At 47.0% G+C, this 27591-nt stretch overlaps 1 protein-coding gene across 2 annotated transcripts in view; it reads right to left on the bottom strand.

Annotated features, from left to right (window-relative positions):
• The window catches only part of LARGE1 (LARGE xylosyl- and glucuronyltransferase 1), a 586234-nt gene that overhangs the window by 101056 nt on the left and 457587 nt on the right, over positions 1 to 27591 (bottom strand). For both annotated transcript variants that reach the window (XM_079935833.1, XM_079935832.1), the window contains exon 7: positions 20249 to 20353. In XM_079935833.1, coding sequence (XP_079791959.1) covers positions 20249 to 20353 — 105 coding nt within the window. The remainder of the gene's footprint in view (positions 1 to 20248; positions 20354 to 27591) is intronic.

Genomic DNA, 27591 nt, shown 5'->3' with positions numbered 1-27591 from the left:
CGAGATGAAGATTAATTCTGGATCCATTACTTATTTTCCATAGAACCTGGGGCCCGTGTGCGAATGTCTGTAGACTTCTCTTTCCTAGCCTGTAAAATGGTTATGGTGATATTACATTTTTTTTTTCCCCACTCAGTCGATACCTGTTGAGAGTCTCCTACGTACCAGAACCCATTCTGAAAGCAGAAATCCTTATCCTTGTGGAGGCTTTACATGAATAGAAGACAGACAATAGCAAAGTAGGTTAAACATACAGATGATATATGATGATAATGATAGAGCACAGAAAGGCAGGAAGACTCAGGTGGGGGACCTGTTGAAATTTTCAATGGGTGGTTGGCGAAGGCTTCTCTGAGAAGGGCATGTTATTTAAGCAAAGACCTGCGGGAGGCGAGGGAGCATGCCACGCTGATAATGGGGCAAGAACTCCGGCAGAATCAGCTGCAAGTGCAAAGGCCCTGAGCGAGCTGATATGCTGCAGAATGGTGAGGAGTGCCTGTCTCTTGGGCTGCTGTGAACGTTAAACAAATAAATAATCCATTTGAAGTATCACATTCGTAACAACTGCTCAATAAATGTTAGCTAGCACTATTAACATTATTCCCGTGGGCACACAAAGGGCCCTATCTACTAGAAAGTGAATCTGGCAGGCAAGGAGGCCGTAGTAACCCTTTGGGGTCTGAACCTTCACGAATGAATGTGCTCTCTGCTCTCTGCCCGCCTGATGTGGCAAACCCACAGGCTGCCCCGTTCATGGGAGAGGATTTCCTCCAAATTGGATTAGCGGGGCGTGCACTGAGTGCTGGGGAAAGAGAAGGGAGAACTAAACCCAGCTTTTTTGTGGTGTCAATCATTTTAAAGAATGTGCAAAATGATCCCTGGTTCAAGCTTTTGGGCAAGAGTAATCAGTGTCCTTCCCTTGATGACTTTTCCAGTAACACAGAAAGAAGGATGGGGGCGGGGGAAAGTGGAACCAAGCCCTTTATCCTTTTAAGGAGCTCTTTAATGCAGGGTGAGATGTCTCCCCAGAAACAAATTTCTGCTTCTGTTAAGTGGGGGAGGGGAAGCGTGGTGAGAGCTCTACCTGTCAGCAATCGTTCCGGGGGACTCTTAGGAATCACGATAACCAAAGAAGATCCCAGAGGGATGGACTCCGTATTGGGAGGGTGGGGATCAGAAAATAAAGGAATGTGCTGGCCTCCTGGTGTTGGCTTTTAAGGGCATGCAGTCATCCTAAGCTATGCTTACTTTTTTTTCCCCCAGCCCTCTTATAACTGGATCTCTTACGAACAATTATGAATCTCTTTAAAATCAAGGAATTATACTTTAAAAACCAACCAACCAACCAACCAAACTCATAGAAAAGGAGATCAGGTTTGTGGTTACCAGAGGTGTGGGATATGGGGAGGGGGCATTGGATGAAGGTGGTCAGAAGATACAAACTTCCGGTTTTAAGATACATAAGTGCTAGGGATGTAATATACAAGATAAATATTGCTAACACTGCTGTATGTTACACGCGAAACTTAAGAGAGTAAATCCTAGGAGTTCTCGTCACAAGGAAAAATAGTTTTTTCTTTTTCTTTTGTATCTATGTGAGAGGATAGATGTTCACTAAACTCACTGTGGTGATCACTTCATGACGCATGTAAGTCAAATCATGATGTTCTACACCTTAAACTTATACGGCGCTGTATGTCAATTATAACACTGGAAGAAAAAAATCATGAAATTCTGAGCTCTAACTGAGCTAACTATGATTTGCTCTTTCTCCCTCTTGCCTCCATTTACCCCCTACCCTCTCTGCCCCTTGTCCTTCCCAGCCTTCTCTTTGGATGCCTTCCTGGACCCTGCAGCACAGCTGGCCACGTGTCTCTTCTCCACCCACAAGCTATTCCCTTAACACTACTCATCTTGCTGCTCGGGGTCTCCTCTTGAGTTCTCCAGGGCAGGAGAACCCATCCCTATGGCAGGCCTGGCAGACAGACCCAGAGAATGCTTACAACTGAGCTGATAAATAAATGAATGAGTTCAGAAATAAGACAGAGGACCTGCCCAGAGGTACCTAACAGAAGTTCAGTTAATTAACCTGCTGAATGGCTAATTGGAAAAACGGCTTTGAAACACACAAATAAACTGGTTAAAAACAGATCCTAGAGGCTCTGTACAGTGCAGTTAGCTTGTCCAGGATGGGTGGAGCCAGGACAAATCAGGCCAGGAAGTCAAAACACTGTTCTTGTGTTAAATGACTGTCCATCTCCCAACCATAGCCAGAAGTGTCACAAACTTTGCATCAGGAAGTTCTCTCTGGCCCATCTCCTTAGCCCACTTGCTACCTTTGGGCCAAAGCAGAGGGTTTTGCAAAGAGCTAGGGTCTGAAGTCAGACAGACTTGGGACTGAATCTGGTCTCTGATGCTTCCTGGCTGTGTGACACTGGGACTGTCACTTAACTTCTCTGTTCTAATCTGTGAAATGGAGGCAACGATACAGTTCTTTTCTCCAGAGGCAAGTTTCCCTTGGGGAATATTCTACCCTGTGCAGAATTACTCCTGTGGATTTTTTCCTCAAATACAAGCTTTTTACTTTAATTATACAAAGATTTTGAGGTACCTCTTGGTGATAACTCCAAAAAAGGTAGGAAATGGGGGAGTAGTGTGGTAAGATAAAGCAGTAGAAGGTGCTGGAACGGCCATGCTCCACAGTCCAGAGCCATCTGGAGTATCCCATCTGTGTGTTGACGGAGCCATGCGGGGCCAGAGAGAGGGGCGAGGAGATGATGTAGCGATAAATACCTCTCTAGGAAATACTGAATGATAAGTGAAGGCTACTGGGAGTCTCTTTTGCCGTAGCCATCTAAGTCACAGTTGGAACACACAATTAGGAATGTGTCCCTTGATGTCCTACAATCATATGAGCATTTGGAGAGAGGATCAGACATGGGTAGGCAAAGCAAAGCACAGTAATAAACAGCTTATTGACATGCAAGGGGGGGTCCTGCAAAATTATTGATCGAGGAATGATAAATAGGAATTAATCTTACACTAGTCATTATTACTAATTAGTCATGTACAAAAGATCACTGATGTTCTCAGCTAGAGGCTGTCTTTACCACTGTGTTACAGAACAAAATCCAAACTCCAGAGCATCCCATCACGGCCCAGGAAGCTCTTGCCTGATTCCCAGTCTCACCTCAAGCTTCTCCTGCCCCTCACCCCGCAGTCAGTTCCAGAACAAGGCGAGCCCGTGCCCCCACGGGGGCTGCTGGGTTCTTGTCTCCAGGCCAGGCCTATGGCCAGCTCCAGTGCACCCTTCGGGTCTCAGCTAAAACATCTCCTCCTCGGGCTTCCCTGGTGGCGCAGTGGTTGAGAGTCCGCCTGCCGATGCAGGGGACATGGGTTCGTGCCCTGGTCTGGAGGATCCCACATGCCGCAGAGCGGCTGGGCCCGTGAGCCATGGCCGCTGAGCCTGCGCGTCCGGAGCCTGTGCTCCGCAACGGGAGAGGCCACAACAGCGAGAGGACCGCGTACCGCAAAAAAACAAAAACAAAAACATCTCCTCCTCAAGAGAGGTCTGCTCCTGATATCCTCAACCACAGAATCCTGGTTAATTACTTTAGGGAGTAATCACACCTGTAACTCCTTTCTTTCCTCCCTCCCTCCCTCTCTCCCTCATAGGTGGGGAGGAAAGATTTTAACAGATCACATACCTACATTAGTTCCATTCCTTTCCCCTTTATCTTTGGAGACGTCTCTCTCCAGTTAAAAGCAGGACTAGAATCAAAGAAAAATGGGGAAAAAAAAAAAAAGGACTAGATCTCATGCGATTTTGTCCTTTCAGTGCCTAGAAAAGAAATCATATTTGCATAACAACTAAGTTGGGTGAAAGTAACCAATAATTATTGAGCATCTATACTAGTTCTAGATCATTGGGTTCTGTGCTCTGTTTACAATAGCTTATTTAATCCTCACAACAGCCTGTTAAGGACATCTTCTGATTCTCATTTTCCTGCTGTGGAAAGCTAGGTGGCACAGGCAAGATCCTGATCCAAGTCTGGATTCCCCAAATTATGTTCCTTCTGCTAAGCTGCAAGCTTTCACTGGTAATCTTTTTCTTAAAGGGCCAGACTATATATTTTTGGCCCTGTGAGCCAATAAGTCTCTGTTACAGCTACTCAACTTCTGCCAGTTTTAGCCCCAACGCAGCCACAGACAAAACAAAAATGAATGGTGTGGCTGTGTGTCGATCAATCTTCATTACTGGACGCTGAAATCTGAATTTCATATTTTTATGTGCCACAAAACACACTTGTCTTTTGATTTCTCTTCTCAGTTGTTAAAAAATGTGAAAACCATTCCTCTCTTGAGACAAACAAAAGTAGGTGGTGGGAAAATCTGGCATGACCCAACCCCTGCTGTAAACAGTTAAACATTCCTTAGGAAGATATGAAATCGACTGTGAATGAGATTAAGGGTTAAATGTTTCCTCAGTATATGTGCTGCTGCTGCAACCTGATGCTAGGCTTTTTCTGAAGACAGGAGTCATGTTTTCTACTGCTTTTGTTGTCCCCTTGAGCAGAGCTGACGACGAGCCCGCCTGCACTGCGCTGGGCATTCAGTCTGCGCTGAATACATGTGGGTCCGACTGGCAAAGCTTGCCTGGGAAGGACAGCAACTTGAGCCATTTCTCTCAGATAATTGCCTGAGCTGAGATTCCCTTACTTAGAGCAGGTCCCACAGGGCTCTGCTAACCAATTCAGGATGGGTCTTGCCATTCTGATTCAGATACCTCTGACCTGCTGTGGAGAAATGTCGCATATGCTGTAAGAGGAGACTGGGCAATTGAGGGCCCAGGGCGACAAGGCGGGGGCGGGGGAGGAGGGATGTCTAAGCATAAAGGTGGTTGACAGGAACAGCTCTCAAGGAGATGACTAGGAGGCGGCTCTCTCCTTTTCTACGATGTCACTCACATTTTTTTGCTGGGTTCTGTCAGTCCCAGGGAAAGCACAGGATGGTAATCCAGACGAGGACAGAGGTGCAAACGAACCACTGGCGGGGAATCCCTGCACCTCCTCCATCTGGGTATTTACGGATGATAATCCCTTGCAATTGCTCCTCAGTCTTTTTTTAAGGTTTGTTTTATTTTAACTTTATTGAGGAATAGTTGACACATAACTGTATTATTTAACGTGTCCAACATGATGATCTGACATACCTATATGTTGTAGAATGATTATCAAGACAATTAATGCAACCATCGCATCACACAGGTAACACAGGTAACTCTCCAAAGAAACTGAAATCAGTATTTTGAAGAGACAGCTACACACCATGTTCTCTGCAGCATTATAGCCAAGATATGGAAAAACCTACAAGTCCTTTGAGGATGAATGGATAAAGAAAAACATGAGATAGATATAGATCTATAAAAGAAGATTAAGAAAATGTTTCCTCAGTATATGTATATATAATGTGTACACACACACACACACACACACACACACACACACACACACACGGTGGAATACTATTCAGCCTTAAAAAAAAACGCAATCCTGCCATCTGTGATAGCATGGATGAATCTGGAGGGCATTAGCCTAGGTCTTTCTTGACAGTAGCCGCCTGAGGCTAGGATTCTGGTGTCACTTAAGCATCCCCAGAGCCTAGCGTGGGGCCTGATATTATCCACAGCTAATACTCAAACTATCTCGAGCTGAATGAATATACACAAATTCAAATAGCTAGGGAGTCCTGGAGTCTGGTGATGGTTAGGAAAACAGGACAAAGGGGATAAAGAGGAAAGGTGCTCTTTCCTTTAGGACCTTTCCAAAGAAAGGTAGTAAAGTGCAAATGAGTGTCTTTATAATGCAATACTGGGAAAGATAAGGAAGCATTCCTATCTGGTAGATAGGATATCTGGTAGGTAGGAATCACCTGTATGATTTTATTTTTATTTTTTATTCAAGTATAATTGACTCACAATATTATGTTAGTTTTAGGTGTACACCTGCATGGTTTTAGAAACTACTGACAGAGGGGTCTCATATCAGAGGTTCTGATGGTTTAAGGTGAGCCCTAGACTCACAGTTTTAAAACTCTCCCCAGGTGATTTCAATGTGCAGCCATGATTCTGAAGTATGTTCTAAGGTACGATTTTGAATAATCACGTAAACCTTCCATAGACTACAGTGAGAACTGAATGAGATCAAGCGTGAAAAGCACTTAGCATAGGCTTGGCACAAAGTAAACGCTCAGGGAATGTTAGCTGGTGATCTGAACACAATACTGGGCCTTCAATTCGTAGATGGCAGCAGGTTACAAGGTGGTCCACAGCTGTCTACTCCTGTGTGTCGGGGAAGGGGCTGGACTTACCCTCTGAGACAGATCTCAGCGACTGCGCCACCAATCTCAAGCACCGAAGCCCTGAGAAGAGACTGCAAGGTAGGCTTAAGCAAGGGCTCTGTTGTTCACTAGCTCTGCTAACTTCTGAAGTCAATTAGCCTCTCTGTGCCACCATCGGCTCCTCTAAAACAGGGATTACGTGAGCGAATGCACATGAACGCGCGAGTCAAGTCGAAGAGATGGGGACTGTGAACTTGAGAGACCTCCAGGAAATCAGATGCCTCTTCTCATCGTAAATATGCCTTCCAGGAAACCGTGCACTGAATGAATACCCGATTGTTTTCTTTACGGCAGGAAGATTCAGGATCACATGTTCCCTTTCTCTCCCTTGCACTGCAAACTGAACAACACAGGTGTCAGGGTGGCTGGGACCTGAGTGAGTGACACAGAAACCAGTGACCTTGCGTGGATCGGCAGAGTGGGGCAGAAACGTTTTCGGGAAATGGCCACCTCTTATGTCCACTAACAGGCCAGGTCAATTTAATTAGCCCCAGAGCTGAAATGCCAGAGCCAGGTAGAGTTACCCACAGCAAGGAAAGGGCTCTGCTTTACTTAGCCGCTGGTCCATCACTCATGGCTTCAAAGGCCTAGCTGGATCTTTTAGTCAGAGATCACCTGCCTATGTCAAAAAAAAAAAAACAAAAAAACCCTGAAATTAAGTTCTGTGTTAGGTGGCTGGAGCTGCTATAGCAAAGTACCATGGACTGTGTAGTTTATGCAACAGAAATTAATTTTCTCAGAGTTCTGGAGGCTGCTCTTATAAAAGAGATCTCACAAAACTCCCTCATGCCTTCCACCAGGAAGACGGCCGTCTATGAACCAGGAAGTGAGCCCTCACCAGACACAGAATCTGCTGGCACCTCCAATCTGCCGGTCCCCAGAACTGTGAGGAACAAATTTCCATCGTTTATAAGCCCCCAGCCTACGGTATTCTGCTGTAGCAGCCTAAAAGGACTAAGACAGAATCATTATTCTCAATTCACAGAAGAGGACACTGGGGCTTGGAGAGATGGACTGACTACCTTAAGTCCAGATGCACAAGCAGCAGGCGACAAACTCAGGAGGAGCGCCCAGTGTCCTGTTCTCCAGTTTGACAGATGCAGCCATTCTAGTTCACCTGGACAATGGCAGGTGAGGGCCAGCTCAGTGGAAAAGTTTTGGTTTTGCTTTTGGTTTCTTTTTGTGTTGTTTCCCATTATGCAGCACACAGAAGGCTTGTGATTTACTTATCAAAGAGGAAGAAAAACCACGAGACTACCAACAGAACTACCCGGGAAATCCATGGAAGTCCATGGAAAGAATGATTTATAAGGAAAATAGTTTACGCGAAAAGGTCTCTCTTAGAGGGTGAGGAGAAGTTGGGGGCAGTCTTCTTGCACTGAAGGTCAGATTCTGGAAGCCTCAAATTAAATACACATTCTCTCCCGTGAGGCCGTGCAAGGGGAAGGAGGAAGGAATGACAGAGTAACTCTTCTAGAACAGTGGCTTTGGCTCAGGAGGGCGGGCGATGGGCAAGCTTGCCATCTTTTCGGATGCTGCTGGGAAAACTCTTTAGCAGCTCAGTATAATTAGAGGTCCCCCCGACCAAGTCCGATAAGCAGCGGGGCTTGCGCTTGGCTGCGTCGTGAGGGTACTTCAGAGGACCCAGTGCCGCTGAAGGCAATGCGGTGGGTTAAGTGCCCGGGGCCTGCTGATGGGAGCTTCCGCGTAGCGTTTGAACAGGCTGCTCCTCTGCGTTAGGAGATGAAAACCTGGCTCAGGGACAAGACATAAATGGAGACAATAAAAATGGCAAGAGGATGTTGGGTGAGGGTGGTTTCTCCCTAGGGCCTGGAGCAAAACTGTGCGTTGTTTAAAACCCCACCAGCCTGCTGGATAAAGCTGAACTGCCTCTTTAGCATTCAGGCCTTAGACCTACCCAGCTCCCAGCCTCACTGCTTACCTGCATGAACCTCCCATCTATCTCCACGGCTGGGCCAGGAATCCTAGCTATCCTGTATTGAGTGCTTCCTGTTTGTCAGGTATTTCCATTCACTTAATCTTTCCAGCAATCCTGTGAGTCTGTACTGATGCCCCTATTGTACAGATGAGGAAAGTCGGCCAAAAAACCCCCCAAAATGGAAAAAAAGATGAAGGGATATGCCCAAGGCCATTCTACTAGAAAGGATGGAGACAGAGGTTGGGCACTTAGGCACTCCCTGTATACTGGGCAGAGTCCACATTGATTAAATTAAATAGACAAACTATGCATTGTTCCCTGACCCTGCCAAGTATTTCCACACTTGCTGCTCTGTTGGCCTGGAACATGCACTCCACCTTCCCCACTTACAGCCCTCCTGGCTCTGACACTCTTCTCAGCGCATCCAAGCAGGTCTCTACCTTAGCTCTCTGTACCATAGATGTGCCCCTCCAACACAGCAGCCAACCACATGGCATTTAATTGTCCTTGACCTCCTGATCTTTTTTTTTTTTTTTTTTTTTTTTGCGGTACGTGGGCCTTAAACTGCTGTGGCCTCTCCCGTTGCGGAGCACAGGCTCCGGATGTGCAGGCTCAGCGGCCATGGCTCATGGGCCCAGCCGCTCCGCGGCATGTGGGATCTTCCCGGACAGGGGCACGAACCCGTGTCCCCTGCATCAGCAGGCGGACTCTCAACCACTGCGCCACCAGGGAAGCCCAACCTCCTGATCTTTGAGTCTACGGTGGACCACCTGTAGGGGGCAGGGGGTGATGACGGTGCAAGCAGAGACTACATCTTATTTTTAATTTCTACTCCTGGTGCAGGGTCCAATGCCAGGCCAGTACCTGCTGAGGGCTTTGCCTACTGAATGCGCAACACGGTAAGAACTGGGAATACAGAATGTTTCCCACCAGCAGCTTTCCATGCTCCCTTCCATGCCCAGAAAGGAAGGAGACCAGAAGGCTGGAATTCACTTACTCATTCAACAAATATTTATTGAGAGCTTTCCATGTCCCAGATGGGGACACAGGAATAAACAAAACAAGATCCTTGCCCTCATGGAACTTGCATTTTTATGGGCAAAGTCAGGGATATGAGTTTCCTCTTGCTGCCATGACAAATTACTTTAGGAGCTTAAAACATATCAATGTATTACTTCACAGTTGTATAGGTCAGAAATCTAGGGGCTGGGCTGGGCTGGGATCTCTGCTTGGACTCTCACAAGGTCAAAATCAAGGTGTCAGCCAGCTTGGATCTTATCTGGAGGCTCTGGGGGGAGAATCTAGTCCAAGCTCATCACGTTGTTAGCAGAATTCAGTTTCTTGCGGTTGTAAGACTGAGCTCCCCTCTTGTTCGCTGTCGGCTGGGAGACTTTACTGGCTCCTAACGGCTACTTACGTTCCTTGTCACTTTGTCCTCTCTATCTTCAAACTAGTAAGGGCACAGTGAGTCTTCCTCATGCTTCAAATCTGAATTTCCTTCTGCAATATCTGTTCTGCTTCTAGGTAGAGGAAGTTCTCTGCTTTTAAGGACTCCTGTGATTAGACTGGGCCTGCTGGATAATCCAGGATAATCTCCCTATTTTAAGGCCCGTAATTACAGCTACAAAGTCTCTTTTGCCATGTAACATAATATAATCACAGGTTCCAGGGATTAGGGCATGGACTTCTTTGCCGGGGTCATTCTGCCTACCAAATAGGCAGCAGGGGAATAATAAAAATTTTATTTGATTTTTATATTTGATATTTTTACTTGATGTATATATTTTATAATGTTGCTGGAAAGTGCAATGAAAAATAATAAATCTGAGTGAGGGGATCGAGGGTGCTCCTTTGGATAAGATGGTCAGGGAAGCCCACCATGAGGGGATAGCATCCAAGTGGACAGAAGGAGGTAATGGGATGAGCGGGTGGGGGGGGCAGTGCGGGAGGCTGGCAGAAGAGCAGTCTGGGCAGAGGGCTGAGGCCCAGGGTGGGAATGCACTGGGCAACTGTCAGGAGGCCAGCGGGGCTGAAGGAGTGCCCAAGGAAGAGCAGGGGCCACGTGACCAGAGAGTTAGCCGAGGCCAACCCAGGAAGGCTCTTTTCTCTGACGCTGTGCTTTGCCGTGATTCACTCTGGGCTGCTGGTGGTCTTTACAAACTCTAGAGCTAAGGCGGGAAAACAGGACCAGATGCATGGCTCTAAAGCATGTTAATCGAGAGCTCAGAGGGCATGGAAGGCAGAACCGATGGCATTCGGAATCTGAGCACTTGGAGAATCTGATTTGAGCATTACTAGAGTGTAGCGAGGGGAACAGGAATGGCCCGGACATGGGCTAAGCATCTGGGGCTTGGTGAAGACCTGCTTGATGTCTCTGACCAGGGGATGTGAGGCATGATGATGCGAAAGGAACACACACATCCAGGTCCACTCCTGCTTGGGGGTCTCTGCACTTGCCCCTCTCTCTCTGCCTGGAACGCTATTATTCTAGATCTTGTAGATCAAGCCATCTTGTAGCATGGTGACAACTTCCACTCCTCAGGTCTTTAGCTCAAATGTTATTCCCTCAGAGAACCCTTCTGTAAAAGATGGCTCCGTGGCAGCCTCCCTGGCCTTTACCCACTAAAGGCCAAGAGCATCTCCCGAGCTGTGACAACGAAAAATGTCTCTGGACATTGCCCATGTCCCCTGGGGCACCAAATCTGCCACCAACGCCCCACTGATAACCGCTGTTCTATGTCACTGTCTTCAAAACAGCATCTTCCAAAATTACTTATTTCATTCGACCACAAATACTTACTCAATGTCTAGTATATGCCAGGAATGATTCTAGGTACAGGAGATAAAGCAGGAAAATTAACAGACAGAATTATTACAACCCTTGAGGAACTTATATCCTCATGGAAAGAGACAGATGGCTAAGAAGAAAATGGACAGAATGATCATAGGCCAGAAGGCGATAAACACTGTGGAGGAGGAAGAGGCAGGGTGGGGGCACGAGGCTGCAGCTTGCAGCTGGAGAGACTCACGGGGGTCGTGTTCAAGGAACCGAGGGAAGGCAGAACGACGGGCGCTGGGTGGGTGCAGGAGCCCAGGAGGAGACGGCACCAAAGGACACCAGGGCAAGACTGCTTCTCTCCCACAATGACAAGCAACCTCCCATGAAGAGGGCTCCTTTTTGTCTTGGTCAGTGGCATCCCCAGGCCAAGATACGTGAATAGACAAATGAGTGGTCAGCTCTGGGGAGGGAGAGCTCAGCCCCAGGTGTCTTCACTGGACAAGAGACAGAGTTCCTATCAAAAGATGCGGAAGAGCCACATTGTGGGGCCCACTTTTGAACCTCAAATAGAAAAGGAAAGGGCAAGTGCTAATCGCTGATATTTATTGATCCAGACACTGTCTCAGGCACTTTTCAAATAGTATCTCATTTCTTCAGCAAAGCAACCCTGTTAGGTGGGAACTCTTTTTGTCCTGACATGATAACTAAAGAAAAGATTGTTAATTGCCCAGAACCATGAAGGCAGGACTCGAACCCAGGGTAGTTCATCTCCAGAACATAAGCAATACTGTCTTTTGGCATGAAGAATGAAATAGGAGCTCCAGAAGCACAGGGTGACGGCCAGCCGCCCTGCAGTCTCTTTGGCCACTTTTAAGGGATGACGACATGCACCCGCTGCTACATTTACTGAGCACTGACGACATGCCCAATCTTGTCCTATCATAGTAAAGGTACTCTGTCACCTCATTGGCCTACCACAGTCCTTTGTGAGGCAGAAACAGCCGCCTCCATCTCACATGTGAATAAACCCGGGCTCAGAGAACCAGTGACGTGCAGGGAACCAGGGGTATTAGGTCCCCAGAAGAGAATAATGCGATGTATTGTTCACCTTCTCTCCCTCAGATATCTAAGGGGTCATCAGGCGGACGAGGGAGACTTATTCCGTATGAACCCACAAGGCAGCACTAAGGCCAAAGGAGATTCTGGTTCAGGATATGAAGTGGACAAGCACTGGGTAAAATCCCTGTGCTCTACGGTAGGACCTTACTGTTTACCCATTCTACATATGCTAGTTTGCACTTAATAATCCCAAACTCCCAATCCATCCCTCCCGCAGCTCCCCCAGGACAGGAAGCACTCTTATTAGTTGACATCAACCTCCAGGGAGATCTTGGGCACATCACGGCTTTGCGTGTGAGTCAGCCTGTTGAACACCTGCAACGCCTTGGATTCATGACTCTTAATGGGGATAGAACCCCTTTCTGGGACAGGCTGGCACAATGAAGAGTACTCCTGCATCCTGCTTGGGTCCCACTGGACATGCATGTTATACCTGTGTATAACTGTCATAACTATCTGAGTCTGAAACTAATACTACTTCCAAAACAGAGTGCTTTTCTGGGGCATCATTTAACAGACACTGAACTTGGAATACAAGCAAAGATGGTTATTTCCTGCTGCCTGAAGAGTTGTTCACTAGACTGGAAAACTTCTCACAGATGGCAAACCCCGCTCACGGAACCTGGACCGCCAGTGTCCCATTAGAACCATCTTGCTTCGTAGCTGCCACGCTGAAGACAGCTCTCTCGCGAGCACAGGCATACAAGCATCTAGTACTTCATTAACTTCATTATGCCTTTGACTATAGCCAAGCCTGAGCAATTACACATTGCAGTTACTATTATTTTATAGTAAATGAATTTCCTTTTTCTCTTTATATCATAGCTAGGGAACTGTACTGATTTTTTTGACATTATATTTGTAGACCATGTAATCTAGGTAATCTTTGGATTTTATTCCAGGATTGTAAAAGAGGCACTCAAGACATTTGTTACCAAAAAAAAGGGGCAAGGCCACTGGCTGAAAGAACAGAACGCATTTTCATTATTTTTTGCAGTTGACCCTAAGTTGAAAACTAAAATGAAGTCAAATAAAAGGCCACAAAGATTGGCCTAACTCCAATAACACTCGCCAGAGATAAATATTAAGTCTGTGTCTTAGGCTCAATAAATCTACTACAGGAGCACGGAATTGGGAACCTTTGGCCGAACAGTCATTCAGGGAGCTTTTCAGTTGAACTCAAGTTCAACTGGAGCTTGATGTGCGAATGGCCATGCAAGTCTGACCTAGGAGGCTGGTATGCATCAGAACATGTAGGGAGCATGTTTACAATAGTGGTTACCTGGCCTCATCTTTCAAGATTCAGATTCAGTCTCTCCAGGTTAGGGCCTGGAAAGTAACATCTTAAATAGGCATTTTAAGTGATTCAGAAAAGTGGGTGGAAGTGTCCAGGTGGAGGTGTGAGCCTCTGATAGTTTGATAAGAGCCAGAACGTGTCATCTGAATTAGAATGTCACCCTTGAAGACAGAGATTGGGGCTATCTAGAGGCGACCCACCAATCAGTATGGTGAGAGGTTTAAAGCCATCTCACACCCCATTCCTTCCCATGGAAAGTTCTGGAGGGCTGCTAGCTGGTGACTGGCTTCAGATGTGTAACGACACAGAGGATGTTGATTAAGAAGGTACAATTTTATGGTGCCTACGCCCTTATAGTAGAAAAATGAATGAGAACCTGCAGAACAAAAGACAGTAAACATTTCTATTAAGTGTGGTGTCAGATGAACCGTTCCTTGAACCTCAAGCATCTTTCATAGGGATTATTCTACAAACTCCATTTAAATACTTCTACACCAAGGGCTTGGGATACAGAGCTCAAAAAGTGATCACCTCTGTCCTCCGAGTTCACAGAGGTAGGGGCGGTTGTTTCCAAACTTGTTTCCATAGTTCTACGATCAAGTAAGAGTGGGGAATGCTGGTGGGTTTAACAGCTTTACTTCTGGACTTTCCAGCATCTCTAATATGCCAACGTGAAATCTGAATCTCCAAGGGAGGGATGCAATATGCAGATTTCTCAACCTTAGCTGTCCACGGTTCATAGTTTCTGAACACATGCTACCATCACCTGCAATATCTCCTAGAATTAGTCTAGAAAATGCTGGTCCAGGGTTATTGCAGGGCTGATGTTCAACTCTGAATCTCAATCAGGCTAGAGGCTCAAGTCACACTGAATTTATTTACAGATAAGCAAACTCTCCTCTACTAGACAATCATCTTTTTTTGAGAAATAAATTTATTTATTTATTTTGGCTGTGTTGGGTCTTCGCTGCTGTGAGTGGGCTTTCTCTAGTTGCGGCGAGTGGGGGCATCTCTTGTTGCGGAGCATGGGCTCTAGCCGCACAGGCTTCAGTAGTTGTGGCACGCGGGCTCAGTAGTTGTGGCACGCGGGATCAGTAGTTGTGGCTCGCGGGCTCTAGAGCACAGGCTCAGTAGTTGTGGTGCACATGTGGGCACACATGTGGGCACACATGGCATGTGGGATCTTCCCGGACCAGGGATCGACCCTGTGTCCCCTGCATTGGCGGGGGGATTCTTAACCACTGGGCCACCAGGGAAGCCCAATTGGTATCACATTTAAAAAAATCATTTTCTGCCCTAAATAACAGACACTCAGTAGTATGTGCTGAAGGAAGAAACTACATTTAAATCTGGTTTCTCTGGACGTACTTATTACAGACACAAATCATCCAATCCCAATATTCCTTCAGAGCATGAAGAGATCTTGGTTCTTGACCCAAGAGACAAAGAGGGCTCAGGGAAATGAAAAGACTGGCCTAGGGCTGCAGAATGCCAGGTGCCAGAGGGAGAGCAGAGGGTGGCCCTACATCCCACACTGCCAGTTGTCCCACTAAAGCTATTTCTTTAACAGCTGTTAAGCAAGTTGTCAAATGTTGGCTCCTTCGATCGCCACCATGGAATTCGCCACCGTGTTTGACTTTACCACGAATTTCCTTCCCTTTACTTCTTCACAGCCCAGCTTGCTCCAACCTCAGAGGTGAGTCAGTCCTTGAATGTCCCAATTTTGTTGTTCTGTAGATAAGGATTCCTAGAGAAATTCTTCCTCCCTCCCTGGAGAGCCAGGCCTCCATCTGCCTGTCTCTGGCCTAATTTGGGGACTGGAAGGAACAGGATGCATTTTACTTTTAAATTGTTCCTGAAAGCATATCTTCTGGTTAATATTATATCCTTAATATGTCTCAGGGAGGACACATCCTCTCTGTGAGTAACGTCTAGGATCCTGTGCGGACAAGCCTCCTGTAAACTTGCCATCTTCTTTCTACTGGCCTGCCTTCCCCGGTCCCTTCCCCAATCACCTGCTACTCTGAGCTCTCTTTTCCTTTCTGTTCTTTGCTGGTGTTTGTTTTTAAGATACTCACTCTCAGCGTATGAACTGGAGTGGGTTGAATCTTTATGATACTATCATAATCTTGGTTTCATCTGTTTGTTTTTTAAAGTCCTGCAGACAGCTGCTTGCACTTAGGAGATGATGAACTGACAGAATGGTCGGGAATGGACACATCTCTGCGCGAGGATACGGGAGTTCTCCTTTATTCCACCTGAATGGCTGTAGCAAGGACCCTGAGCGGCGGCTGTCTGGACATCCACAGCTGCTGTGGTTTAGCAGCTCCAACCGCTCCAGGAAGAAGGGAGCCGGATGAGTGGGAGAGGTGGGCAGATCTTCCCTCATCTTTTAGGACCCTGGGGGCTTTGTGCAAGCAGACTGGGAAAGAAAAACAAAGAGGAAGGGAAACTGGCTGGCTCTTTGAAGGCGAGTATCTAGCATACAAGACAATTCTAGGAATTAACAAAGATGACGCATGGTAAGGTGCCTTGTAGGATGCCTGGTGAATGCAGCTGTATCTGATAAATGTGGCTGAACCTGAATTACTTGAAAACAGATGCTAGGCTGTGGTCAGGAGGAGAAAGAAAAACAACCACCAACTTCCAAAAGCACTTGGGTTGACCAGCTCCCCTGTAACTATACCACCACCTTGGAGCCTCACAGCGGGCTCTGGGATAGGACTATCATTCTCAGATCACAGATGAGGAACCTAAGGCTTGGAGAGCTTGAGCAGCTTTCCAAAGGCACAAAGTTGAAAAGCGTCAAGGTCAAGTCTTAAAGGCAGATCTTCCAGTCCAACATTTTATGCATTTTCTGGGGCTTTTCAAAGTAGAATCGGCTGATATACAAGCTAACATTGTCATTTTTTTTTCTAAAATGATATGAAAAGTTAACCTTTTCTAGTTAGTGGAGAGATTAAAAACTTCAAGGTGACTGCATTATATTTGGGGAAAAGCAAGAAAATGTCCTGGTTCTTTCTGACCCGAGAGCTTAGGAGACCTCAGCAAACCCTAGGGAACCAGGTAACCACCATTTTTAAAGCAGGTGGATCCCATTCCCTGATGAAATAAGTGGTAGAAAAATGCAACAGGACACAGGCTAAGTTCATTAAACAAGTTACCTCATTAACGCTCACACACTAGGTGGTGTTGTTATTTATCCTGTTTTATAAGGGAGAGAACTAAGGTTCAAGGAGGTGAAGCAACTTGGCCAAGCTCCCAGAGAATAAACGGCTAAATTCCAGCCTAACCAGAACCTGTCTTGGCTTCCCAGCACCAAGTTGAAGGCTCAGCACAGGGCTCGGCTGGAGATACCCCGTCTGGAGGCTTGAGATGCGCTGGGATTCAGGGGCGCAGGTTCTCTCCAGTGGAGTCCTGACAATTTCCGTTAGAATCTAAGTGTCTGGATGACTCATCCACTGATGTGTGGCACAATCCTCAGTCTTAAAATAACAAACCCCCGTCATGAAAGTCAATGCATTTCGATGTCGCAGAAATCCTTTTCTAACGATCACTTGGTGTCACTGGCTTATTTAAATGGATACATCACTTCTAACAGGGCTTTTTCCCATCTGCTCTGCCCTCTTAGAAGCAGCCAGAAGGGAAGCAACTCACTGCCTTGGTCTATCAAGTAGGGGCTGCAGAGGGTTTAGGTACCTGTCTGTCTCCTGAAGGAGGGGACATGCCATTTGGGTCATCATAAATTCCCCAGTGTGCTACACTGTTCTTCCTCCTGCAAACCCAGACTGATGACCGGTGGTTTCTGTTTGATGCAGATAACCATGACCCCGATGCTGTGTCCTAGAGGCACTGCAGCTCATCTCCATGTGACATTTTCTATTATTCTATGCTGTGGAAGGCAGGAACTAAACACACGCCAGGGCTCACCTGAGATGCCCCTTCTCCCACCTGATAAGCATGGGTGTCCCGAGCTGTAGGAAAGCCGGGAGTGAATGTGTGGAAACCCAGGCACAGGAGATCAACATGAGGTGATCACTTGCTGAGCAGAAGCAGCATGGGGGGCCCTCTCACTGGCCCAGTGTGGGTTCCTAAAGGGTCCAGCCTCAAATGCGCTGAGAAAACAGTTCCTGGGGAAGCTTGCGGGAAGGGGTAATGGGGTGCCACGTTTTATCAGAGCAGACCCTTGGACCTTCTGCTCCAGAAACATCCTGGAGGCTTCCTTTAGGGCAGAATCCTGGACCCCTCCCCAGACCTTTCAAGAGTCTAGGACTCCACATTTAAAAAAAGTATTCTTGATAGAATAGAAGCCACTAAAGTTCAAGCTAGGAAGGTTAGCAGTTAATAGGCTCCTTACTTATCAGACTACATCCTTTCAGTCTCTAAGCTTGAGTTTCCTGGGTATAAAACAGAGATAAGAATAGCCCCTGCCTCATGAGGTTAGTGTGAGGATCGGATGAGATGAACACCTAGAACGCACCAGGGACAGCACCGGGTCAATACTTAGCTGGCATGCAGAGGCTTACCCATTATTAAAACACCGAAATACCTCTAATCAGCTAAGAAAAGCTGCTGCTCTGAGCCCCTTTGCGCTCCTTCCCTGAACCTGGCCCCTCTCAGGGACTCCCCAGAATTTCCCACCATCCAGCAACTCACGGGTGAATGCCCAGCACAGCCTCCAGGATGCAGCCTGGGTTTGTGACGGGCTGGTGGTTACCATTCTTCCATTGCAACCCCTGCAGGCTGTGATGCCTGGTAGGTGTTACATCCCGTGAGGCATGCCTGGACGTTCTGGCAAACGGTGGCTAAAGGAATGTCCCCCCAGTGCAAAGGACAGCTTTCAGTGAAGGCCTCCCTAACCTCTGGCTGCCCAGGACACTGACCCTGGACCTTTCTTTCCTTGTCTTATTCCAGCTTTGACCCCCGCTCTGACCTGACCTCGGAACTTTCACTTCTGGAAGCTTGACTCTCAGCCTTTTTCCTGTGGCCTCTGGGGCTCCGTGTTTGCACCTGACCTCTCAGGAATCTGACCCTCAGCTCTCAGAGTTGAGTCTGGCTCTTCCCACTACAGACTGACCTTAGTGTCCAGGACAGGCTACCACCTACCACTTTCAGGTGGCGCCATGCCCAGACCCCTGCCCCAACGCAGTACAGCTGGTCCCAGATGCCAGGTCCCAGCCCTTCTTGGCCGGACCTACCCTACTGCCCCCTGAGCTCCAAGTTCCAGTTCCAGGTAGTGGCAAAGAGGATGGAGGGGAAGAAGCAGAATTCAGAGGCATTTCATAGGTAGACAGTGGCAGGACGTGGGCCTAAGGAGAGGGAGGTTGCTCTAGTTTCATCCTTTATAAGCTCCACGAGGTCATGGGCTGTGTCTGGTGTATTAGCATAGGGCCTAGTGCACAGTAAGCATTAGACAGACAAGAGCTGCACAAAGAATGAATGAATGAATGAATGATGCTGTTAACAGAGACAGAAAGAAAAGAGGAGGTGCACATTTTGGGTTAGCAGCAAGGTAGAAAATGGATTTGATTTCAGACACATGGTGTTTAGGGGCTGTGGTATCCCTAAGTACCAATTACCAAATATTTCTGCCTTTTCTTCTTCCAGGCACATGGTCGGGTTGCACTTGGCCACACTACTCGAAGGGGAGCATGACCGCAGGATATACTTTAGCCAATTTCATGTTAGCTCCTCGAAAAGACACATGCACCCCAATGTGCACTGTGGCACTATTTACAAGAGCCGAGACACGGGAGCAACGTAAATGTCCCTTGACAGATGAATGGATAAAGATGTGGTACATATATACAATGGAATACTACTCGGCCATAAAAAAGGGATGAAATAATGCCATTTGCAGCAACATGGATGGACCTAGAGATTATCATACTAAGTAAGCCAGACAGAAAAAGACAAATATCATATGACATCACTTGTATGTGGAATCTAAAAAAAAATGATACAAATGAACTTACATACAAGACAGAAATAGACCTAGAGACAGAAAACAAATTTACGGTTACCAAAGTGGAAAGGGAGGGGAGGGATAAATTAGGAGTTTGGGATTAACATATACACACTACTATATATAAAATAGATAACCAACAAGGACCTACTGTATAGCACAGGGAACGATATTCAATATTTTCTAATAACCCATGAGGGAAAAGAATCTGAAACAAAAAGATATGTATGCACGTATAACTGAATCACTGCTGTACACCTGAAACTAACACAACACTGTAAATCAACTATACTTCAATTATACAAAAAAAGGGAAAAAACAAAATAAAACAAAAAAGAAATTATGTCGCTTCTGACAAGACTTTGAGTCAATACACATCAGTAACTTTGCTCCCCATACAAAGATGAATCTTGAATGCTGAGGATGAACACAGACCCTGGGGACCTAAAGTGGACACGATGATCTCTAGTCTCTATTAACAGAGCCAAGGAACCTATACAGGTCACACTCGTAAAGCTGTCCCGCTGGATCTGGGGCTGACGGTCAGTCTGGAGAGGGGCTTTTTGGTGAGAATGCCACGGACTGCCACGGCCCAGTAGCGACTTTGCCTGTAGCTGCAGCCCTAAGCAAGAACCAGGAGGCCAACGCCTTATGTACCGTCCAGTGCAGAACTCAGGCAACCAGGTGGCCTTCTCCCGTGCTTTGGCCCACCTCCTGTCCCACCCCCAGCAAGCCACCCTCATGACTTACCTGTGTTGTAGCCCCTTCCAAGGGCAGGCCAAGGGCGGTGATTTTTCCACAGGTTTCCGAGGTACCAATCACTCTGGTTCTCTACCAGGCCCAGGACCTGTTGACCTGTGAAGTACAGAGAATGCAAAGGTCTTAAAAGAAGCCAAGCCACGTGGCACAGTGAGTACTGAACGGCAGATACAACAATGGCAAATCATCGTAACACAGGTTTTGTTATTGGGAGCTTTTATGAGGTGCCAAACTCTTATCTAAGCGCTTCACTTGTATTAATATGTTTAATTCTCACACTTAGGCAGCCCAGCCATTTTCATTATCCCTATTTTATAGAAAAGAAATGGAGGTCGCCCAGAGTACTTAATTAACTTAATTAACAAGGTCATCCAGTTAATCTGTGACAAAGCCAGAATCCCAAACTATTCATCCGTCCATCTGTCCATCTATCCCTTAACTCACGTGAACACGTATTTATTTACTTACATACTCTTCTTCAAATGTTCCAGTTCACTATTTCCCAAGGTATATTAATTTATTGGCTTTTGAGGCAGGAGTTGAGGTAATTTTCTCACTCAGAGAGGAAGAAAGGACCCTTGGTTCATGAGAAGGGAGCCCCCAGAGAAGAGCCACATTCTTGCCGCGTTTTTACTCTCACATCCACTTTGTCTTTTGTCAACAAGCATCACGTCAAGGCAGGCGTGTTTTCTAGAGGAACAATTGCTTCTCTGTCCCCAGAGCTCGGCTTTGACGTGGGCCTCGCCCTCTACTGTACTGAGGCCAACATCAAAGGCGAGTCAGGTCTCTCAATCAATTTCTTAGCAGCTTTAACACCTCAGGTGAGTCCTCCACTCACCCCAATTTCTTAGAGTGTTAATGTTTCCGGACTCAGGTCTTCTAGGTGGGGCAGGCAGCCATCAGAATCAACTATCTTCTATTAGACAACGCTATCATGCCACGTGCAGAGGTATTCCCTTGCAACTACTATCAACAGCACTTTACAAACTAGGAACACTGACGACCGTGATTTGTATAACTTGCGTATCCTGGAGCCAGGATATGAATCTATAGTTATCTGACATCCAGATTCTTTCCACTGTCTCTGCATCACTGCTTACCTTTACAACAAACATTTGAGGCAGAAATTATAAGTCCACATTTTACAGGATGAGATACTGAGACTCAGAAATGTAAGTAACTTGCTAAAGGTCACAGGACTAATGGGCACTGTCTTCCACAGCTAACTGATGTCTTCTGGAGCTAAAATCCTTATATTGTCTGAGAAATAAAGCTCTTTCTGACCAAATGAAAGCCTAGCAGCCCGTGAAGAAAACACGACGGTTCTCCTGGAATACCACGCTGGGCGACATAGAACCTCTTTGGTGTGATGACAGCTCCCTGAAATGATGGTGTGTGGGTTTGGTGTAATTTATTTGATCAATTTATCGAGCTCCCATCTAAATCACTGCCCCAGCACAAATACATAAATTAGCGGCATAGGAAAAACACTACCACCCAGTGTGTCATTGTATATAATCACAACCAAAACGTGTAGAATCCCTCAGAAAAACAGGTCACCAATTCAGAAAGTGCAAGAGCTAATCAATTCCACATGCAACAAGCTTGGGACGTTCGTGCACAACAGATCTGAAAGGCGCGGTGCCCTCAGCCGAGCAAGCTGTGTGCTGAGTCCTGATGCTGTAACCTTGTTGGAGAGCCTGTTTAATAACCTCACTCCGAGGCTGGGACTCAAAGGGCATGTGGGGTCCTTGGGGGAGCTGGTTCGTTATTACTAATGACCCCTGGTTGGCGTCACCATGGTTTTTTTTGGCATGATGAAAGAGGGGTGTCATGTGCTCAGAACCGATAAAGGGGAATGACGTTTCACTGAGTTTAGGGTGGCCATCTGAATTTCAGGAGAGCTAATCTTCAGCTATCTGAAAGTCCAAATTCCATTTTCGGACATGCCGTGAATTGTATTCTGCCTCGACCTACTCTTCAGATGAATTTTCCTAACAGCCACACGAAAATGCATAGCTTTGCTGCTTGTGTCCTCATCTCCACGTCTTGCTCGTACAGCTCTCGCCAGCCTTGCCCCCTGCCACTTCCTACCAGTAATCCTTTCAGGCCCATCTCTGGCAAGAAGCAGCCTGTGAATTCCCGCATTAGATGGGGGACATCTCGACTTAGCGCTTCCTCCCGTTGTTTTTGCCATCGGCTGACTTATGTCCTGTCAAGGACAGAATGGGTGATGTTCAAGCACTCACGCCTCATCTGTAAATGTCCACCTCTCCATTTGTCCAAGGGCAAGGAGTGCATAATATCTAACACACTAATAGGCATGAATAAATGTCTGCTAAATAAATGACATCTGGTGCGTAAACCTCTCCTGAATGGAGACCACTTACGTTACTGTATTAGTGTCCCCACATTTCTGAGGTTGCAAAGCATTTCATCCTCTCCCCACTCGCCAACATCAACATATTCTCTCACTCAGCTCTGGGAACTCTGGCGTCTTCCTCAGTTGCATGGAAAACTGCAAAGATGGGGTGGCAGCACCTGAAAGCATCTTTTATATGGGTTGCTCTACTGGAGCCTTCAACTCAAGGGCTTCATCTTCAGAGAAGGAGCAGTTTGCGTGGTTAACCTTAAGCCATGTTATCTCAAAGGATAACATCCAAATTCTCCTTCTGTCACTTTGCACCTGGGCTGCATATCCTTTGATGGTGGCAAGCGGCCCTTTCACATATGCCCGTCCTCTTTAAGGTTAAGAAAACAAAATCCTTAATTAGCAACATGATAGCTGTAATTTTAATATCCACTGGTTGAGAAGGCAAAATAATAAACAGCTACTAAGATTTCATTTTGCTTTTTTAGATGAATTCATTAGCTGCTTTGTCGATGATTAAAGCGACAGCTGGGCTTTGCAAGTGGGCTTGTGAATACCCTGGGCTAACTGCCTTCACCCCTGCAGAGGTCTGTGTCCGTGGACCGGAAACCACGTGCGGCCGTGTAGCCAGAGGGGAAGGCTGGGGCCAGGCTGCCTGGTTCCTATTTCTAGCTCTGCCACTTTTTAGCTGTGTAGCCTTGAAGAAATTACTTAACCTCTCTGTGCCCCAGTATCTAACTGCTGTGACTTCACATGTTTAAATGACTTCATATGTGTTAAGGGCTAACCACAGAGGCTGGGACATATTAAAAACTATATAAGTAATAGCTCTTCTTAAATATCATCATTCAAGCTCATCGGTCAGCTTCTGAAAGACAGTGAGCCCATCCAAATGGTTTTCTTTTTGAAGGCCCTCTAGCACAACAATTCCTTCTAGAAGTTTGTTTCTTTAAGTGTGGTCTGAGGACCAACTGCTACATAAACACCTGGGCTTCTTGTTAAGAGTGCAGATTCCCAGGCCTCAACTGTGAAGTTAACTGTGACCGGAAGGCTGCTTCCCTCTACATCTTTCGTTTTGTGAAGGAGGGATTTCCCGGCTTCTTACCCCAATCCTTCCTCTTCCCCAAGGGCAGGGAAGGAGCTACCTGACCTGGTGAGTTTCAGAGAGAACCGAGCTCAGGTGGCCTAGCTATTCCTTCATCTTCCTCCTAGGAGCCAGTGTGCCAGCAGAGCTCCACCTTGGATCAGTTGTACAGGGCAGGTCCCCTCCGGATGAGGCTGCAGTCGCCCCACGCTTCCTGTGACAGGGTGGGCGATTCCAGCTCCGGGGTTGGTATTATGAATATCCACCGTAGACGCACATCTAAGTCAAAACCTCCAATTTCACTTTTATCAGCAAAATAAGGTGACATTTTGCTCTCCTTTGTCTTATCTCTCAGGATCTGGGAGTATGGGGGTAATATCACATACTAATTCCCTCATCACATAACACTTCTAAATAAGAACTCTGGCCACTGGGTCTAGTAACCTGCATTAAAAAAAATCCCCCAGGTAATCCGGATGCACACTAAAATTTGAGAATTACTGATCAGGGTCTGGGAGCTCTGTCCTGGCTTTGGTTATCAGTGAGGTTCCCTTGCACGGCCCCTAGCAAACAATAAAACTCATGTGGTGTCTAAATCTAGCGCATCAACCAGCAGAATTCAGTGGCCGCCTCGTGTTACACTTCTTGAGTACAGTAAAGTGGTGAAGAAAGTGTATGAGAGACAGACTGCCTGGTTTCCAATCCTGGCTCCTCACCCAGGTGCTAGCTGTGTGACTTTAGACAAATTACTTAACCTCTCTGTGCCTGTTTCTTCATTCATTTATAACATGGCATTGACAAAAGTACACACCTCAGAATTGAACATTTTTTTCTCTAGGCACAAGTTAATTTGTGAAAATGAAGCTGTGTTCTTTGCTTATTCAAACATCACCACTAACAACACCCAGAAAATAGTAAAATGTTCAGTAGGTATCTACTCTTGTCATCATACCCAGAATTCCCTGGCCCAATATTCTGCCCCATTGGCCTGGGTTCGGCGTCTTCGGTCTTAGCGGTTCCCTCCCTTCCTTAGCTGACACAATCCTTACCCTACCTACACTTTCGTTCAGTTTGATGTTGATTGAGGGTTTGCTTTGTGTCAGATACCACACAAAATACTAAGGAATCAAAGACAGATAAAACATAGCCTGCACCCTAGAGGCAGCTGGAAGGAGACAGGTAAACAATTATGAAGCAGCGCGGTACATGCAATGACAGAAACGCTGATACGTAGGAGGAATGGAGGGCAGGGAATAGTGGATTCTATGGGGAGAGTGCGTGATGCCCGTTTCCTGTCTACTGCAGCCCCTGCCACACTGCAGGCCACACCTGCCCCTTCCACACAGACCTCCAAGCTCCCAGGCTTCCCCCAAAGCTTTTCGGGTAGCACTGCTGTCCTGGAACACTGTTCTGGGCATAGCCGTCCTCAGGTCCCCGGTGACAGCACACATGAGACAGCTTATTTTCACAGCTCTGGCAATCCCAGCTCACCAGCCAGGTGGCAACTACAGCCTGGTCTCCAGAGGTCAAAGTCTAAAGTCTTAATCTTGATGATGCAAACCCATCCTGGGCTTGCTATCCCATGAAGGCGTACAACCCCAGGGATTCCTCTCGGGGAGATGACGCGGGATGCTGGTGTGCTGCCGCCCTCAGCATTCCACACCGCCTGTCTCCTCTATAATAGGAGTTATTATAATAAAACACTGTGATGAACAGAAAAGGCTCTGTCATTGTTTTCTGCGCTGGCCCTGTGGTTATGATTAAGTGCACTGTTTCCCGTCTTCCTTACTCTCGGCACAAGTTAACTTATGAAAATGAAGCTGTCTTCTTTGCTTATTCATACATCACCACTAACAGCCAGACAAGAGCGAACAAGCTTGCTATTCTGCTGGGGCCCCGGTGTCGGTGTCACCAGCCAGCAGACGGATGGCTCCAGACCGGGAACTCCCCTGGTTCCCTCCTTCCGCAGCTTTTGGCTCCAGGCAGGGCTGCTGCCATTCAGGAGGTGAGGCCCCAGGGAAGCAGGGATTGGTGACGCTTCCACGTGGCACACTGAATGTGGAAAGGGCAGGCGGGGCATTTGCCCACCAGGTATAAATTAGAAAGACAAAGGGTTTTACAACCAGGCAAAACAGAGTTCAAGCTCCAGTTCTGTATGGCTTGACCAAGGCATAACTTCTCTGAGCCTCAATTTCCTTATCAGTAAAAGGGCAAGAACAGAATCCCCACCCCCTGCCTCTAAGAATGGATGTATTGATAAATAAGATAGTACCGTAAAGTCCCTGGTTCGTGGTTAGATGCTCAACTAAAGGCATCTCCCTTTTTCCCTATTGTGATGGTCATTGTTCAGAAAGTCTAAGTTTTCCGACTCAAGCACTGACCCTAGCTGCATAGGCTGGGCTCTGCGAAATTCAGCCAGCTGCTCCCCCAGCTGCCACGCTGCTGGCCCTTCCCCAGCCCCGCTGAAACTTTTCGAAGCCTTTAGCTTCTGTGACACTAGTCTCCTAGCTGTTTTCTTCCCTCTGGACATTCCTTCCCCACCTCCTTCATGGGGGTCCCCTCCCTCTGTCTCCCCTGAATGCTGGGCTCCCCAACTCCCATCCTTGCCCCCTCTTTTTGCTCTACGTCGTATCCTTGGATGATGGAATCTAACTCAACAGCTTCAAATACCACTGAGGGGGGCTTCCCTGGTGGCGCAGTGGTTGACAGTCTGCCTGCCGATGCTGGGGACACGGGTTCGTGCCCTGGTCTGGGAAGATCCCACATGCCGCGGAGCGGCTGGGCCCGTGGGCCATGGCCGCTGAGCCTGCGCGTCCGGAGGCTGTGCTCCGCAACGGGAGAGGCCGCAACAGTGAGAGGCCCGCGTACCACAGAAAAACAAGAACAAAAACAAATACCACTGAGGGGAAGATGTCACCCATCTCCGTATCGGACTACCTTCCAGAGCTTCTTACTCTTACATCCAACTATCTTCATCTGGCTCTTTCACAGCGACCTTCAACTCAAACTGATCAAAATCAAATGCACACTTTTCTCTTCCTAAATAATGTCTGACTCCTGCCTTTTTGCGGTTAGTAGCATCAAGGTTTCACTTGTCACTGAAGCCAGGACCTTTGAATCGAGCTTGACACCCCCCTCTCCTCACCCCTCACATCATTGCCATAACCGACTCCTCCAGATTTTATCTATTATTTTTCAGCCTCATCCCCTCCCTTGCTCTGTCCTCATCATCTCTCTTTCCCTGATACCTTAGCAGATTCATCCTCGATCACCTTTCCCTCAGGGGTGCCCCTTCCCATTCTATTTTGCTTTACTCAGCCGCAGAAATATTTTAAAAGTACAAATTTAATGACTGTGCTTCCTTGAGTGAGAAATGTAACGCTCCTGAGGCCTAGTACAGTGTGGATGAATGGCGGGCTGGTGAACGAATGAAGAAATGGAAAATAAATATTATCTACAACCCACAAACCTAGACCATCCAGAACTGGTGAGCTCCATGTGAATGGCGTGGAAGTGGCTGTGCACCAGTTATAGCCTCTCCAGGTGAACAGCAGGAGCAGGTAGCTCTGGCCCCGATGATGGCTGCTTCCGGTGCTACCTTTTTCCCACCCCCAGGAAAGCTCCTGGGTGCACAGGGGGAGTCTGCCAACCACTGCTGCACATCCAACCAGCTGTGCTTATAGCAGGAGGGGAATATTAAAATGTTATCACCAGGGGCTGCCCTGAGTATCAGCAGGGAAAACAATGCCCTTCCAACCTCATGTGTATTCGACTAAGCTATTTTAAAACAGAAAAGCCTCTAATAGTACCATTCCTCCATGCATGTCTGAGTACAGCATGGCTGTAATAAGGAAAACATAAGAGTATCACATTGCCATT

The sequence above is a fragment of the Stenella coeruleoalba genome (genome assembly GCF_951394435.1).
Source record: "Stenella coeruleoalba genome assembly, chromosome: 11".
Taxonomy (NCBI): domain Eukaryota; kingdom Metazoa; phylum Chordata; class Mammalia; order Artiodactyla; family Delphinidae; genus Stenella; species Stenella coeruleoalba.
Note: the sequence above shows the minus strand (reverse complement) of the source record. Positions and strands in the feature narration are given on the sequence as shown.